The 16,878-nt window shown below is 40.1% G+C and overlaps 1 protein-coding gene across 1 annotated transcript in view; it reads right to left on the bottom strand.

Moving 5' to 3' along the window:
* Nucleotides 1-10,586: 10,586 nt before the first annotated feature.
* Nucleotides 10,587-16,878, bottom strand: part of CYYR1 (cysteine and tyrosine rich 1) — a 123,448-nt gene continuing 117,156 nt past the window's right edge. Inside the window, exon 4 of the mRNA XM_079100530.1 lies at nt 10,587-16,108. Coding sequence (XP_078956656.1) covers nt 15,975-16,108 — 134 coding nt within the window. The 3' untranslated portion in view covers nt 10,587-15,974. The remainder of the gene's footprint in view (nt 16,109-16,878) is intronic.

Here is a 16,878-nt window from a genome sequence, read left to right as displayed (position 1 = left end):
CTCTGATGTATGCAGAAAATTACTCATTATTGATAAGGTAGAGACTTGAAAATTCATGGTATGCTGTGTTAGTAAGCTTTTTGCTGCTGCAACCAAAGTACCTGAGCAGAACAACTTAGTGAAGGAGAAGTTTATTTTGGCTCACAGTTTCACAGGTTTTGTCCGTGGTCAGTCCACTCCAGCTCTCTGGGCCGCAGGCAGAGCATCATGGCAGAAGGGCTCACAGAGGAAAGCTGTTCACCTCATGGCAGCCAGGAAGTAGAGAGAGAGCAGAGAGGAGCCTGGCGACAGGATATAGTTCCCAAGGGCAAACCCCTACACACCCACCTCCTCCAACCACACCCCACTTACCTACAGTTATCACCCAGGACAGTAGTCCTTTCAAATTATTAATCAACTGGATTAATCCACTCTTTAGGTTATAGCTCTCATAATCCAATCATTTCATCTTTGAACATTCATGTATTAATACAGGAGCTTTTGAGGGAACACTTCATATTCAAACCACACATATACTAAAAATTCCTACTTTGGGAGATGTAGACACTTCTTAAATTCATTTTAAGGGGAAAGGACAGTGTGAGGGACAATTGAGTGGCCTCAGACCAACCCACTTTTGCCCCTTTACTGATTTGTAGTTCTATAATAACTGTAGAATGTGCTGGAAATGCAGCTTCCTGAGATAGAGAGGGACCTGAAGGAATAGCTCAGGCCTTGTTCTAGACCCCTGCATCAAACAGGAGGCTTCAGTGAGTGAGTCATATAACCTTGGGGTATAAACTCAGGCAGGTCACTTTCCAGGGTCCTTCAGCCAAGGTGCAAATGGGGCATGCACAGCTTAGACTCCATCTGCCCCTGGCAGCTTTCCTGAGCTTTGGGGGATAGGCTGTCAATAAATCACAGGCTTCTGTTGTTCCTTGCTGCCCATCTGTAAGTGATCAATCCACTTTCTGTAACTTGTTGCATATGAGTGTGTTCTGCCTCATTGGACTCGAGAAATTGGTTACCAGTGCACAATGGGCCTGCTGCACACAATAAAATAATATTTTCCAGTTTTACTTTAGATCTTCCCAAAGGCATGCACAATGGATATTAAATGTCTCAGATCACGATACTGTTAATAAACGAAAGGCCCATATTACATCTCAGTTCTATCAGAAAGCTGGTAAAAGTTTCATAAGAACATTTGTATGAACCAGGGACTCATCTGTCCTCACTTTTATATTATCTTATGCAAACTTTTGTCCCTTTCTGCCTTCCATAGAATGAATGGAATGAGCTGTGTGTTTTGGTGTAGTATGATACAGATGGTTAACATCTGGAAGCACAGATAGACCCACATGAAGAAACTGGTGCTCTAGTCCAGGAAATAACAAATAAACTGGTAGAAAATTTCATAGGTAAGACCTAAGGAATTTTGTTTTCAGTGTTGGGGATCAAACCCAGGGCCTCTCGCATGCTGGCCAAATGCTTTTACACAAAACTACACCCCAGTCCTACCCAAGGACATTTTACAAATAAAGATAAAGTTTTGAGGCCTGATCTTGGGCTGTGAAATTTTATTTTGGGTTGGTTTTGTTGGCAGGCTGAGCAGGGCGGGCTAGAGCTTTGCCAGTATTACCCAGGTATTGGGAGACATTTTGAAGTAAAAAAATCTTTGGGAACAGTAACTTCCCAGCTGAAGCACTCTCCGTTGTATTCTAGTACTACCTCTTTGCCAGCCAGTCCCAGCTGCTCCCCAACAACACAGCTACTTCTCCAGCCCCTTCCAGATTCATGGCAGTGACCTCAAATTTCCAAATGTCCTGTCTCTTCTATAGTTTGCAAATGCCCATTAGAGATGTGCTGGATGAAGCCCTGTAAAGAGAAGCTGTGTATACCACGATGGCCATCCGTGTGCGGTAGTGTCAGGTTATATGTTTACCTTAACTCAATTATCTGTTTCAAGGCCTCCCTCAATCAGCAAGCTCCTCTGTGAGGAGAAAAATACAGTTATATAAGCAGAAGCACTCTGGTACCTGAAGAACAATATATTGTAATGTATACAAAATGTTATACATTGTGACAGAGTGATATATACGAGTGATTTTATTGTTTGAATTAAACACATCATAGTAATGCCATACATCTACCTATACCTCTTTATACCTGTTTATCTATCTTTTCTGTTTCAACATCCTCTGGTGAGTTTGCATTTCACTCAGAATAAATTGCAAAATCCTTACTGTGACTTATAAGCCATTACGTTTCCTGGGTTTGGATTCTCCAGTGGCCTGATCTCCATCCTCTCGTTGTTCAGCTCATTCTGCTGGAGCCACAAAGGAATCCTGGCTCTTCCTTAAATAAGCTGGATCTCTCCCCACTCCAGGTCCTTGGCACTTGCTGTTCCGTCCTCCTGCCACCCTCTTGCCCTAGGTATCTATCTGCAGAGCACTGTATCAAAAGTCTCCTGATCTTCTATCAGGAACTCAGCCTGGGGCTTCCTAACCCTATCATTCTCTCTCTTTTGACCTTCCTTATTTTTGTCAGAGCTTTTTCACATCTGATGTGCTATGTATTTGCTTATTTTGGTCCTTCTCCCCCATGAGAACGAAACTCTAGGGAGTTTTGGTCGTCTGGAGAATCCCCAGCATCTACAGCCATAATAAGACATAGGCAGTGCTCGGTTGATAGATGTTGATCAAATGAAGGACCATTAGCAAAGGTAGGTCTATGAGCATCACTAGTCTTCTCCTTGTTTACTCAAGGATGATTTGTGTCTTGTACAACTGTGAGATAGTTGAGCCATGCTATAACCAATCAGCCAGCAAGTAAATTATAGACGTATAACCAATAGGTATGACAAAACCAAATGAAAACCATCAATCCTGGTCACATTAAATTAATAAAAAAGGAAATTTCACAGATTTCAAAGATAACTATTCTCAAGGAAAATTCTTGAGGTAGCATTAGCTAAAAGCCTAACTTTAGTTAAAACAAAGAAAGAATGGGATTTTGCCCTTTAGTGGTCTGGTCAATCTTATGCACATAGAAGATCCCGTATACGTCATCCTTGTTGCCTAGTGTGAGCACCAAGTCTGCTGTTTCCTTTGTCTACACTCAGCTGAGTCATTCATTCATTGGTCTGTTTTCTGTTGCTATAACAAATGTCTGAGGCTGGGTACTATATAAGGAAAAGAAGTTTATTTGGCTCACAGTTCTGCTGGCCAGAGGCAAACAGCATGGCACTACTGCCCCCCTCGCTTCCTCAGACAATGGAAAAGTGGAAAGGGGACTGGCTGCATGCAGAAAGGGGCAAGCGTGTGGGGTGGCCACACAGTGTAACAACCCACTCTTATGAGGACTAGTGCATTCTGTGAGGTCGTTCCAATCAGTGGTCATGACTCCATCGACCTCATTACCTCCAAATGGACCCCAGCTCTTAATGGTTCTATCACCTTTGAACATTGCCACACTGAGGGCCAACCTTCCAGTATTCAAATCCTCCAAGGGTGCGGACAAATTGTATGTAAACTTCAGCACTGTCCCTTCCACGTCAGCATCCCCACTTCTGAGATCATGACCTCTAAGTTTTCATGTGAATGGTTGTGTCTTCACGGCACATCCCACAATTAAATTTGATGAAGTGATTTTGCATTGACTTTCATTTTTCATGTTTGGTTCACAGAGACAACTGTATTTCTATGAGCCAAGGAACCATGTCCATTTTATTCATTGCTATAACTGCAGCATCTAGGGCCTGGCACAAGATACTTTCTCAGTTATAACCTGTTGATTAAATACCATGCATGAAATAAGGGAATAAATGGGATTCTAGAAAGATGTCCATGAATGTGTCAGGCTTACCTTTTGGTAACTTGCTGGCAAGAAGTGATCTTGCTGTAAAACTCATCAACCTTATTTCAGTTTTAAATTTAGGCCTAGCGATGTCATTATATTAATGGGTTCACTTCATTAATTTTCTTTTTTGTTCTTCTTAATGTAAGTAGAAATGTTTGCCTTTAATCTTTTTAATTTTAGTTCTTTCTTATGGATATAGGACTTAATTCACTTAAACTCATGCTTAATGCATGTAAAAAGCCACTGGTTTTTATTCCCCAAGACATACTTCAAAGCTGGTGACATGGGAACAGCTCTGCCTGATTGGATTTGTCCTAATGAATGGAGAGCATAAAAAGACTTATGCCCAATGTCAATTATTCATACTCCAGCAACTTGTGCATCCACCAACTCACCTCTTCACACAACAATAAAATGCAGCTTCTCTCTGGGTAGAATTCAGGTTGCTGTCAGGTAAAAATATTTGCTGACTCGAACAATGGCTATTTGCATCCATCTCTGGGAGACAGTGGCATGTGGCCATTACCTGGGTAAAACATAGCTGCCAAGCAGAACTGCAACAAGAGACCAAAACATTGCTGGAGATATTCTTGCTGCTTACTCACTGTCTTGCAAGTTTGAAGAAGCGGATTGAGTTAGAATATTTCTTAATACTCCCTTGTTCCCCAGAACAACACAGTCAGCTGGTCTATCTTATGGTTATTAAATATCTGAAACATTTCAGGAGTAAGGATGCCTCAGATAATTCTCCATTTTTCTGGTTGACTTTCAGGCATATTCAGGAAGCAAAATCTTGTGGGAAGTGTGATCCTGGTGTATTTGGGCAGGATGATTCCTTATTGTAGAGGACCATCTCTGACAGTGCACTGAGTACCAGTAGGATCACTTAGGCTCTGCACCAACTGGAGTGTGGGGAATGGTACCATCTCTCATTGTGACTCCTGCCTGTTAGGAAAAGCAGCAAGGAAAAGGAGTGGAAAAGGAGTGGGGATATAGCTTCTTGTGATGATAGTTTCATGCGATGATCACTTTGAACTGGAGAACTTTGGGCTTAAATCCAACTTTGCTTTCATAAGAGCACTTGTGCAATTACATTCTATACCCTAATTTGTAGATCTGTAAACACATTCAATAATTCATTCAACATATGTTTCCTTTTGAATACCTGTACCAGGTGCTGGATAGAGTTGTGCATTAAACAAACATATCCCTGCTATAAAGAATTTTACTGTTAGTAGAGAAAAGGGACAGAACAGAAATAAGTAAGAAACACATGTTTAATTCACCTTGGGATAAGTGCTATGAAGACAACACATCTGAAGTAGAGGTACAGAATAATGGACAGGGTTGTTGGACAGTTAGTTGGGTGGGAATATCAGGAAAGCCCCATATTTAAGGTTGACCTGAAGAATGAGAAAGAGTCAGCTATGTTCCAGACAGGAAACAGCATGTGCAAAGGCCCTGAGCTTGGAAAGACTGTGAATATAACAACCTGAATCAATAATTGTATAGAGAAGTTGCATTGTGTAGTAGATAACAGAAAAGATGCTAAGGTCCCACTGTTCAATGTCAACAATAGAAAAATTACACAGTACACTGTAATACAAGTTTGGTGAATGTGGCTCTCTCTCCTCTGAAAGTGTCTTACTGTACTTTCACCTTTTCACTTACAGGAAACATTTTATAGCTTCTCTTGGCATGTCCCAACTGCCAGCATCACTACTTTTGTTCTTTGGTCCTATTAAGTAAAATAAGGGTCACTTGTACACAGGGACTGGGATACTGTTGCAGTCAACAATCAATCTGAAAATTGAAATGGCTACATTTCAGGTGGGTGGCCTAGTGTAAGGATGCTGGACAGAGGGATGATCTGTGGCCCCCTGGTGGGAGGGAGCAGCTCTGTGAGTTTTTGACATCTTTCCAGAGTACTTTGACATTACAAATTGTTTATTTCTGGAATTTTCTATTATATATTTTGACTGCATATAAATGAAACTATGGAAAGCAAAGCTACAGATAAATTATTGTGTTTGGACTACTGTCCCAATTTTTGTTGTTCTCAGTCAAGCTTACCAGCACTTCATGATTATCCTCGCAAAATTAGGTAAAAGTTCAAATCATTTTGCAGATGTCCCCTTCTATTGCCCCTTTTTGCATAAATACTGATTTATTCCTTCACAGGAAGGAAATATAAGGCATCCATAGAAAGTTCATGGTGGTTTCTAACATGCAGGTGAGTGTCAACGTGGGATGTGATCTAGGGATGGTTTCTGCTGGGACAGGTGCTGCTTCAGACGTAAAAGAGCCCTTCTCTTCTCTGTCTTGTCCATGGAGTACCTAGGAACTGGAGCCGGTGAGGGCTAAATGAAAAATTGCAACAGAAGGACAAAGTGAAGGATGTGAGTCTTCAGACTATTTATACAGGTATAATCATCCGCTTGAAATAAACCAGGCAAGGCAGCTTCCATGACCAGCCTCAAGGTTGTCACAGGTAGCATGTGCAAATAAAGAGCAAATCTGGGTGTATTTCTGTGTAGCATTAAAAGTTTATTCTTACTGAGAGGAAAGAAAAATTGGACTACAGAGCATCCCATTTACAACTTCTAATTCTGCAAAATGGGGACAATGATAGTACCTGCCACTATTATTGGGAGTTGGGAGAGGATCAAATGTAGATTCAAAGCAGAGTTCCTCAGAACAGTGCTCAGCACACAGGCACACAAAACTTGCTAGTATTGCTATATAAGATAAAGCATTTCTAGGGATGATTCCACTGAGAATCAATCTTTTTACTGGGTTGTTGCTGTTTTTCAGAACTTGGACAAATGCACCATTTTGCTCCCTAGATATTTAACAACCCCAGCACCAGAGCTAGTTCCATTTGTTACCCATTTCCAGCCAGTTTTGTTTTTTTCATTTCAGAATATTCAGTAGTTTTTCAATATACCCCAAAGAAATGGCACTACAAAAGCTGAGGCATCTTATTACAGTAAAAAATGCTTTTAGTGAATCCTTTGGACATTGCTCGTGATGTTTAAATCACATTAGAATCCATGGAAATGTGATTTATAAGGCAATTCTTTTTTATGTAAAAAATGAGCAGCTCCGTTTTACTGAAGAATCCTGAAGTGCCTGTCTCATACTGGCTTGTGGGTTTGTACCCACTGAATGAGTCAGAGTAGATGAGCACGTGCATTTATAGAAAATGGACACAATTAACACTGAGCTTAACTTCAAAATTCACCAGTCTCTGGATTGACACAGTTGATGAAAAACTCCCAAATTCCAGCCCTTCATCTAGTTCCCTGATCCACACCTTGGATTGTTGGATTTTCGTCCTTACTCAGAATGTTACTCCCTGTCATCTCACTTCTTCTCCCCCTTAACTTTTTTTTTTTTTTTTTTTTTTTTTTTTTTTTTCAGTGCTGGGGATTAAACCCAAGGTGGCATGCACTCTAGGAAGTACTCTCTTTACTGCAAAACTACATACCCAGCTCTAACTCTTACCACTTTTAAAGGTCAACTATTATTTGCTAATGATACATTCAGCCACTAGTTTCATGATCCAAATATGCAGGTACCCACCTGGAGACTACAAAAGTCTAAGAGAGAGTCCTTGCTCTCAAACAGCTTATAGTCTGAAGGGGAGGCAGATGTTTAAACATCTGTGACGAGGCTGTGAGGGCTGCAGAACAGGTACAAAAAAGGAAAGCGGTGGGAAACAACCCTCAATGGAGAAATTACTGAAGTCTGCTCCCCAGAGTACAAGCCCTTTAGCTTGGTCTGCTTCCATAGAATAAGCTAGAGGCACATCTACCCCAGAAAAGCTGGGAGGGAATGAGCGTTAGAAGCCCCGCGTTGGGGAGGGGCCTGAGCCTTCATATACTTTTTCACCGGCAAATCAGGAGTTGAATTCTGAATATCTAACTCTTCTAGTCAACACAGAAAATGACACACCCCCTTTGAGATAAACAAGACATTAACTGATAATAAGATAGAAAAATGAGGACTCAGATCTCTTGGTTGTCTTTGGATTTTAGTCAGAAAAAAAATTGAGGGATCTGTTTTTCAGGTCATGGAAACAGTGCTAGATCTCTTATTCATTTATCGACCATGGTAAAACATGATTCAGAAAATGACACCTCTGCCTCTTTCTCACACTCAGAAATGGCAGGTGGCACAAACTCCAAAATTACTCATGACTGGGTTAGAACAGAAGCAGAAGAAAAGAGAGTCTGTGAACAATTTTTTGACCAATTGTTTCTTCCTGCGTCCAGTGAAGCTGAACATTCCTAACACATGGCTCTGAAGTTCCAAACATTTCCTTGGATTTACTGTGTCTCCATTTTTAGCAAAGGTATTCAGGATTTGGTTAGGTAGCAACTTGATCCACTGAACACTCATCTGGAAACTGGTCTTTGAATTCTTTTCTTGGAGGAGATTAAATATCTTGGCACGAAGCTGAGACAAAGGTTAGAACTGGGACTGTGTGAACACTTGTCCATAAAGATATGTGGTATGTGGCACATTTCCTTCTCTGCTAAAAGTGATGTGTGGCTCGTCAATGAAGTTTATGAGAAACACAAACCTGGGTGTCTCCTTTCGATATTCCTCAGGAATGGAGACTTACCTAGTTAGTGTGGCCTTTGCATGCTGCCAGCTCCAGTCTTCTCTCCTCAGTTCAATAAAAGCATTTGATCACAGATGGGCAGAGCCCTGGGATTCTTGCAGCTGCTGAGTTGGTTTCTTCTTGTTAGAGGGAAGGTATTACGTTTACATTGCTTAAACTCCAAATAAGGGGGTGAGAGACTGTGATGAAATCTTGGCTCTGGTGCGCTGACTATAAGAGAGCCCCCGAAGCTCTTTCTGTTTTAGTTTCTGCACCCTGGTGTTATCACTCCCCTGCCCAGGCCCACCATCAGGATGTGCCCTGATTCTAAGGAACAGAAGTTGTGGATGTCACTTCCAAGATGAGGAGCCTGGGACTCCTGTCTTGCTAGCACTGTCATTTACGATTTACGAAGATTCTCTCATTGTATGGCTCTTCTTGCGCGCTTGCTTGCTTTGGGGAAGTAAGTTGCCATGTTTCGAGGTGCCCTGTGGAGAAGCCCATATGGTAAGAAATGGAAGGTGGCCTCAGGCTAACAGCCAATGAAGATTTAAATGGGTTCCTTAGTCCAAAAGCCTTCAAGGAACTGAATCCTGTCAACAAGTCTGCATGGGACTGTAACCTGGAAGAGTCCCTGTGCCAGAGGATCCTGATAAGTCATTTCCAGGGTTCTGCTCTGTAGAAGCTGAATTAGCAAATGTTTCAAGCCACTTAGTTTTGAGGTAATTTGTTATGAAGCCGTGAATAATGCAACTGATTATAGAAGGAGTAAGGTTTTGGGTGGGGCACAAAATTTGGAAAAAGAATCCATATATACATTTGCATCTGAGTCACCAATTCAGACAGTGTCTTTGTGACAGAGGCCCTACATATATTCTTTATAATAATTGCAAAGCCTGACAAGGGTAGTTTTGTTCACATATTTTGGAAGAAACTGATATTATGGAAATCCAGTTACTTGACTCAGAACATATGGTGAGAAGATGAGCGTGATGAGAGAGACCAGTGACTTCTGCTCTGAAATCTGGTTCTTTCCTTTACATTAGAGATAAGAGGAGTGGGCAGAGCTGGAGGAGGGCAGTCAGAATCACCTGCTGATCTTTTCAAAGTTACTGATGTCCCTCTCCTTCTCTGGAGGTACTGAGAATGTAAAGTGAAACTTACCACACAGTGAGGTTTGCCAGAAAAACTGGGATCAGTGAACAGACGATAAATTTTGCTCTTTCCTTGCAGTTTCTGATTGAGGATCCAGTAGTCTTTAAAAGCCTGCTTAGAGAAGTGGTCACATGAGTTTGGTGTTCTGGTCTTAAGTTGTTTGATGAAGTTAAAAAATAAAACAATGGCACTCGGAGTCCTACTCTTTGATGGTTTCTATATATCATCCAATGGGGGCTGAACCCTATCTCACCTACAACCAAGATTTAGCAAAATGAACTTGGCTGAACAAGGACAAGTTGGGAATGAAATGGGTGTGTGGCGAGTTTTGCTTCAGTTGGTGTGAGAACAAGACTATTAAAAAAAAAAACAAAACAGAAGGGAACATGGTAGGACAGCATCTCAGGAAGGTGAGCGTGGCCCTGTACTCTCCTGTGATGGCTCTGAGAGCTGAGCAGAATGTCTGGCTAGATCCAGCAGCAGCTCCAAGGTCTCTCTTCTACCATCAGCCCTTCAGCCCTTGCAATGGCGTCCCCATTCTAGCCCTAGAAAGAGGGGGAGATGGGCCTGTGGTTGCTCCTGGGTCCTCGGCCAGGTCACAGCCTTGCTTTCATGGCAATGGCTTCTTCACGCATATTCATGAAGGACGTCACAAGTAACTGACAAAGTCCATAGCTTCTACTGGAGGAGATGAGTGGAGCAGCTTCATCTTTAACACCCTCCTGCTACCTCATTGCTTTTTATTTGCCTCTTAGGACACTGGGGATTCCCAGGGCCTTGCACATGCTGGGCATGCTCTGCCACTGAGCCACACCCCAGCCCTACCTTGTTAATTTTGCATAGAGTTTTCTGGGTACCATTAACCAGTATGGTGGTCACCAGCCACATGAGGTGAGGCGTTACTTGCAGTGGAATTAGTGGGACTAAAGAACTGGAGGGTTTTTTTTTTGTTGTTGTTTTGTTTTTGGTGTGTGTGTGTGTGTGTGTGTGTGTGTGTGCTAGAGATGGAACCCAGAAAACTCAGATATGCTAGGCAAATGCTTTACCACTGAGCTACATCTCCAGTTCAAAAAATGATTTTTTCACCTAATTTACATTCAATTAATTTAAATTTAAATGATTGTATGTAGCTGGCAACTACTATGTTGGATAGCGCAGTTCTAGAGGCTGTTCTCATTATACTGAATTTTTTGCTAATTTATTTTTGGTTCATGTTTATAGGACATTTTCTAAGACTCAGGCAGTATACTTATAAATTTGCGTATATTCATACAATTTTCATAAAACCTGATACAGTCCTTATTATTATTTACATTTTTCAGAGCAGAAAGTTGAATTGCAAAAAGATGAAGTCAGTGGCCTCAAATCACCAGGAGATAGGATTCAAAATAAAGTCTGTCTGGCTCTAATCTTCGTTTCCTGTACAGAAGAATGAGACTGAGTAGGAATGGTGTGCGTGTGGGGGTGTGTGAAACAAATGGACTCAAGACAACTAAAATATAACCCTGGTTATAATGGATTCTTTCATTTTATTGCTTATTGTAAACAGTTTGGCCACAGCAAATAACGTCAGTTTTGAAATCACCATAATTCAGAGCTTTCACATCACTTACTGTTTTCCCCTGAAGTTGCATCATCTGTGAAAATAATCAGTGAACTTCAAAAGTCTATAAGATGCACATTTGTGATATTGTTACCCTAAACACAAGTAGTCAAAATAGTCATCTATCATAGAAATATGGTTTTGCAATATCCCTTAAGAAGGACATAAACACAGGAGACACGGTATGGAGTGAAAAGGCTCCAATGGGCAGTATTTGTAGAACATAGAAGTACACAATAGCAGAAGTGTTGAAAATTCAATTTCCCATGGTCTTTCCTCTCCATGATTTCTTCAGGAATATATAGTGTACTTGCAATCAACATTTGCAAAATTGTGGAGACCCTGGAATGTTGAGTGTCATACCTGCAGTGTAATTGGATCTGATTGCACTTGCAGAGGAAAAATAAATTAAAACATAAGTGCTACTAACATTGTGTTAAATACTACAGTGAGTCAGGGAACCTCTCACTAGAATAGACTAGAACTCTTGAATGCTGTGTATCTTAATAAGTAAGAAAATCATCTGTGCCTAAAAATCAGGCAAGTGATTCCAAACAAATCTAGCCTTTATACTTCATTGGCAGACTATATTTAGCCAGATCAATGTATTTACAGTATAGATATTTGAAAGTATATTATATAACCACTTACATTAACTACTAAGTTTCCTAACTATAAGTGCAGATACTATAATTTATACCTTAAGGAATATCCTTTGATTGTTTTATTTTGCAAAGTTCTTAGCATCATTTGGAATTTCACAAACGATGGTGATGATATTGGATCAAGCATTTTAGGTTTAATTGTATTCTGACACAAAAGTCCTATCATCTATCCCCAAAGTTCAGTATACAATTTTAAATACATGAAAAGATCCATATAAAATATAAATGTTAAGGTCACTTCCAGCCAAATATGGCACATTTAAATTATTTATTAAGTGCTTTTACAGCTAAAGGTAGGCACTTCATAAAATTTACATTTTGGTAAAAGGCAACAATGTGATGTCAATATCTTATCCTTTTCCATTTAGCTATATAACTTTTTCAAGAGAATATATAATCATAGTTTTACAAAAGAGAAATATAAATTTGTCTCAGTTACATTTAAATGGATTCCCACAGAAGGTAACTCAAATTTTATTTTTCCCTTTTCTTCTTGTTAGTCTGTTGTATATTTTCATGGCTAAGTTATGAGATTTTGCTATCTGATATAAAATCTGGATGAATATTTGACTTCTTATCTTTTACTCTAAAGTGAAGTTTTTGTTGCTTTGTAGAATTTGGTACAATTTCTCCCCCAGAGTTGGAAAAAGCTGTCATAATCCACTGTCCAAAGTCAGATGATTTTCAGGAGGTGGCAGCTGACATTGAAGACTGCTTGGCTTTTAGCAGCTGTGGAGTCTCTATGGTTGTGTTTTAACTCTCAAATTAAATATGTAAGATTCAATTGTTGCTTTTATTCTTAGAGTCATAGGAATTCACTTGCATAAAAAAAACACAAGCAGAACTTTTGGTTGTTCAGTGGGCCTATCTACCATTTGATTTAGACATCCTTTCTAGAACATATATTAGGTTCTGTTTGAAGTCCTCATAATGAGACTTTGCAAAGCAATCTTGTCAATAAGGATGCTCTAAATGCTCCTTTTAATTAGAGGGATACCTTGGAGATATTGTGGGTTCAGTCCCAGACCACCAAAATAAAGTGAATATCACAATAAAGTGACTCATGCAATTTTTTGGCTTCCCAGTGCATGTTAAAGTTACGTTCACATTGTACTGAGTCTAACTGTGCAATAGCATTATGTCTGAAAAATATTGCTAAAATTGCTGATGATCATCTGAGACTTCAGTGGGTCATAATCTTTTTGCTGGCAGAGGATTTTTAATTCAACTTTGGTGACTGCTGGCTGATCAGAGTGGTGTTTACTGAAGTTTGGGGGAGGAGTTGCAATTTCTTAAAATCAGGCAACAGTGGAGTTTGCCACATAGACTGACTTTTTCATGGAAGATTTCTCTGTAGCATTTGATGTTGCTTAATAACATTTTATCTACATTAGAACTTTTTTCAAAATTAAAGTAGATCCTCTCAAACACTGCTGCTAATTTGTCAACTAATTTTTGGTACTATTCTAAAATCCTTTGTTGTTATTTCAACAGTGTTCTTCACAGCACCTTCACCAGGAGTAGATTCCACCTCTGTCAACTGTTTCCTTTGCTCACCCATAAGAAGCAATCAGCCACCTACTGAAGTTTTATCATGAGACTACAGCAGTGCATCACATTTTCAGGCTCCACTGCTAGTTCTAACTCTCTCACTCTTTTGACCACATTTCCACCACTGAAGTCCTGAACCCTCAAAATCATCTATGAGAACTGACCTCTTCCAAACTTCTGGTAATATTGATATTTTGACCTCCACCTACAAATTATGAATGATTCTAATGATTCCTTGAATCGTGAATTTTTTCTGTGTGATTTTCCATTACTTCTCCCAGATCCATCAGGGGACTAACTTTCTATAACGACTATTGCCTATGAATAAATGTATTTCTTAATAGCAAGATGTAAAAGTAGAAATTGCTCCTTTATCCATGAGATATAAAATATATTTTGTGTTAGCAAGCATGAAAAACAACTTTAATTTGCTGTGCATCTCCATCAGAGCTCTTGGCTCAGGTGCATTCCAATGAACGGTAGTTTTCTATACAATTTTTTTTTTTTTTCTGAGCAGTAGGTCTAAACACTGGGCTTAAAATATTCAATAAATCATGTTATAAATAGGATTTCTTGTTCCATGGATAGAACACAAGAACAGTATATTTAGTATGGTTTTTCAGGGTTTTAGGATTTTTGGAATGGCAAATGAGCATTGGCTTCCATTTAGCATTACCAGTTGTATTAGTCCTTAAAAAATTGAGTTGTCGTGTTCTTTGAAGCTTTGAAGTCTGGGCATTGGCTTCTCCACAGCTGTGAAAGTCCTAGAAGGCATCTTCTTCCAATACAAGTGTGTTTTATCAACACTGAAAATATATTGTTTAAAAAACTAAGAATAAAATCTGTTTAGTCCTTTCATGAATTACCTGAGCTAGGTGTTCTAGATAACTTGCTGCTTCTATATTGGCACTTGTTTCACTTGTGCTGTCTTGTTATGCAGATGGTTTCTTTCCTTAAACCGCATGAAGCAAACTCTGCTAACTTCAAACTCTATGTCTGCAGCTCCCTCAACTCTCGAAGTCTATCAAGTTGACGAGTAGATTAGTCTTCGGCTTCAAGGAAGGTTGAGGCTGGTGTGATCTTCTGTCCAGACCACTAAAACTTTCTCCATACCAGTAATAAGGCTACCTCTCTTTCTTATCATTCATATGTTCACTGGAGTAGCACTTTCAATTTCCTTCAAGAATTTTTTCTTTATATTCACCACTTGGTTAACTGGTATAAGAGGTTGAGCTTTCAGCCTGTCTCTGCATTCTATATGCCTCTCACTAAACTTAAACGTTTCTAGTGCATGATTTAAAAGGAAATGCTGATACATAATGGGGGGGGAGGTGATAAGGGAAGAATGGAGGGACATTGAATTGTGTAGAGTGAAATGAGGGGAGGAGAGGGTGTGAGGGAAGAAGAGATGGTGGAATGAGACAAATATCATTACCCTATGTACACGTATGATTACACGAATGGTGTGAATCTACATTGTGTACAACCAGAGAAATGAAAAGTTGTACTCCATTTGTGTTCAATGATTCAAAATGCATTCTACTGTCATATATAACTAAATGGAACAAACAAACAAAAAAGGAGAGACCTGTGACTTCTCCTTTCACTTAAACACATAGGGTATTAATTGACCTAATTTCAAAATTTTTGTGTCTCAGGGAATAGGGAGGCCCAAGGAGAGGGGGAGAGACAGGGGACAGTCAGTTGGTGGCACATTCAGAATGTACACAATATTTACCCATTTGTTAAGCTCATTGCCTTACTTGGGCACAGTGTGTGGCATCCAAGCACAACTACTATAGTAACATCAAAGAATCACTGATCACAGATCACCATAATAGATACAATAATAATGAAAATGCTTGAGATATTGTAAGAATACCAAAATGTGTCCCAAAGACAAGAAGTGAGTACATGCTATTGGGAAAAATGGTGCTGGTGAACTTACTTAATGCAAGGTTGCCATAAACCTTCACTCCATAAAAAACAATATCTGCAAAGCACAGTAAAGAAAAATGAGGTATGCCTGTACTAAAACCAAAGTTCCCTTCTGGCAACTTACATCCAGTGCCTTGAATAGTGCCAGGCACAGAGTAGGCCTCAGGTACTCAGTATACATTTCATGATAAAGGAAAGAGTGAGCAATTCTGATTCTGACTCTAAAGCTACCTAGAATAAAGCTGTTGGCTTATGAAGTCCAGGTCATTTTCCTATCCTATGACAGTCTTCTCTTTTACAGAATCAATATTGAAACTTCCTTCCTCTAGTCCTTAAACAACAATTATCAGAAGTTCATTCTCATTCCTTTCCTCTGAATGTGCTTCAGTGGATCCCTTAAATGTGGTTCCAAAGAACTATGCATAGTGCTCCACATGGGGTCAGCTCTGTTCAGGGTGGGAGTGCTGTGTCTTTTAATACAGACATTCCACCAGCAATAGTATCTGACCTATAAAAGTCTTCCTTAGAGCCATCCTTTCCTGCCTGTTTCTGAGTAGAGGCATTTAATCTAGGCAAGATCATTGATTGACACATATCTATTCCAGGAGAAAGATTATTTCCTTGAATGTCCAGGATAAGGAGGGGGTGGAGAACGTTGCGCTGAGGCCTGTGGGGTCGGGGAGTATGGAGGAGGCAAGTCTGCACAGTATTCCATCTCGTGGTCATAACCATAGGGGGGTGGTGGCACTGAAAAATAAAAGGAAAAGACCATCAGGCATTTGGTGAATATTTGTGTCTGCCGTACTTGAACCAATGGACTAGATACTTTGGGAGGGGGCATACCTTTTGTTTGAAAAATAATTATTTCAGGTTAAGGATATGTACCATGAAAGGATAAGTGTTGTGAAATGTGGCATAAGTCCAGGTATTTAGAATTGGTGGCAGAGGGAGAGATCCTGGAAAGTATGGCTGAGGGGCAAAGAGAGAAAAAGAGGAAGAACAATTCAAGTTTGACCCACATCAAAGAAGCAGGAGAGCATTGTTGTTTAAGCAAGATGCATGCAAAGGAGATACGGGGAAGTCCGGCTACATTATCATGGCAGGCTCTGAGTGTCTTTGTGGGGTGCAATGCAGAGTTATCAGAGATGTTTTTGAATATGTTAGGGAATATGCTTTGGGAAGACCATTCATTGTTTCAGCAGCATGGTCAGAGGAAAGCTGAAGAAAAGGCGAACTGATTTAACAGCATACATCAGGAATGTTATAGGCAGCATTTTCACTGCTGTGACTAAAAGACCTGACCAAAACAATTGGGGAGGAGGCAAAGTTTATTTGAGGGCTCACAGTTTCAGAGGTCTCAGTCCATAGACAGCAGACTCCATTCCTCAGGGTTCAAGGTGAGGCAGAACATCATAGCGAAAGAGTGTGACAGAGGGAAGCAGCTCACATCATGATCAGGAAGCAGAGAGAGACTCCACTCACCAGGTACAAAATATACACCCTACTGGCACACTCCA

This window comes from Sciurus vulgaris (assembly GCF_902686455.1).
Source record: "Sciurus vulgaris genome assembly, chromosome: 10".
In the NCBI taxonomy this organism is placed as follows: domain Eukaryota; kingdom Metazoa; phylum Chordata; class Mammalia; order Rodentia; family Sciuridae; genus Sciurus; species Sciurus vulgaris.
The sequence above is the reverse complement of the archived record's forward strand: the minus strand, read 5'-3'. Positions and strand labels throughout refer to the sequence as shown.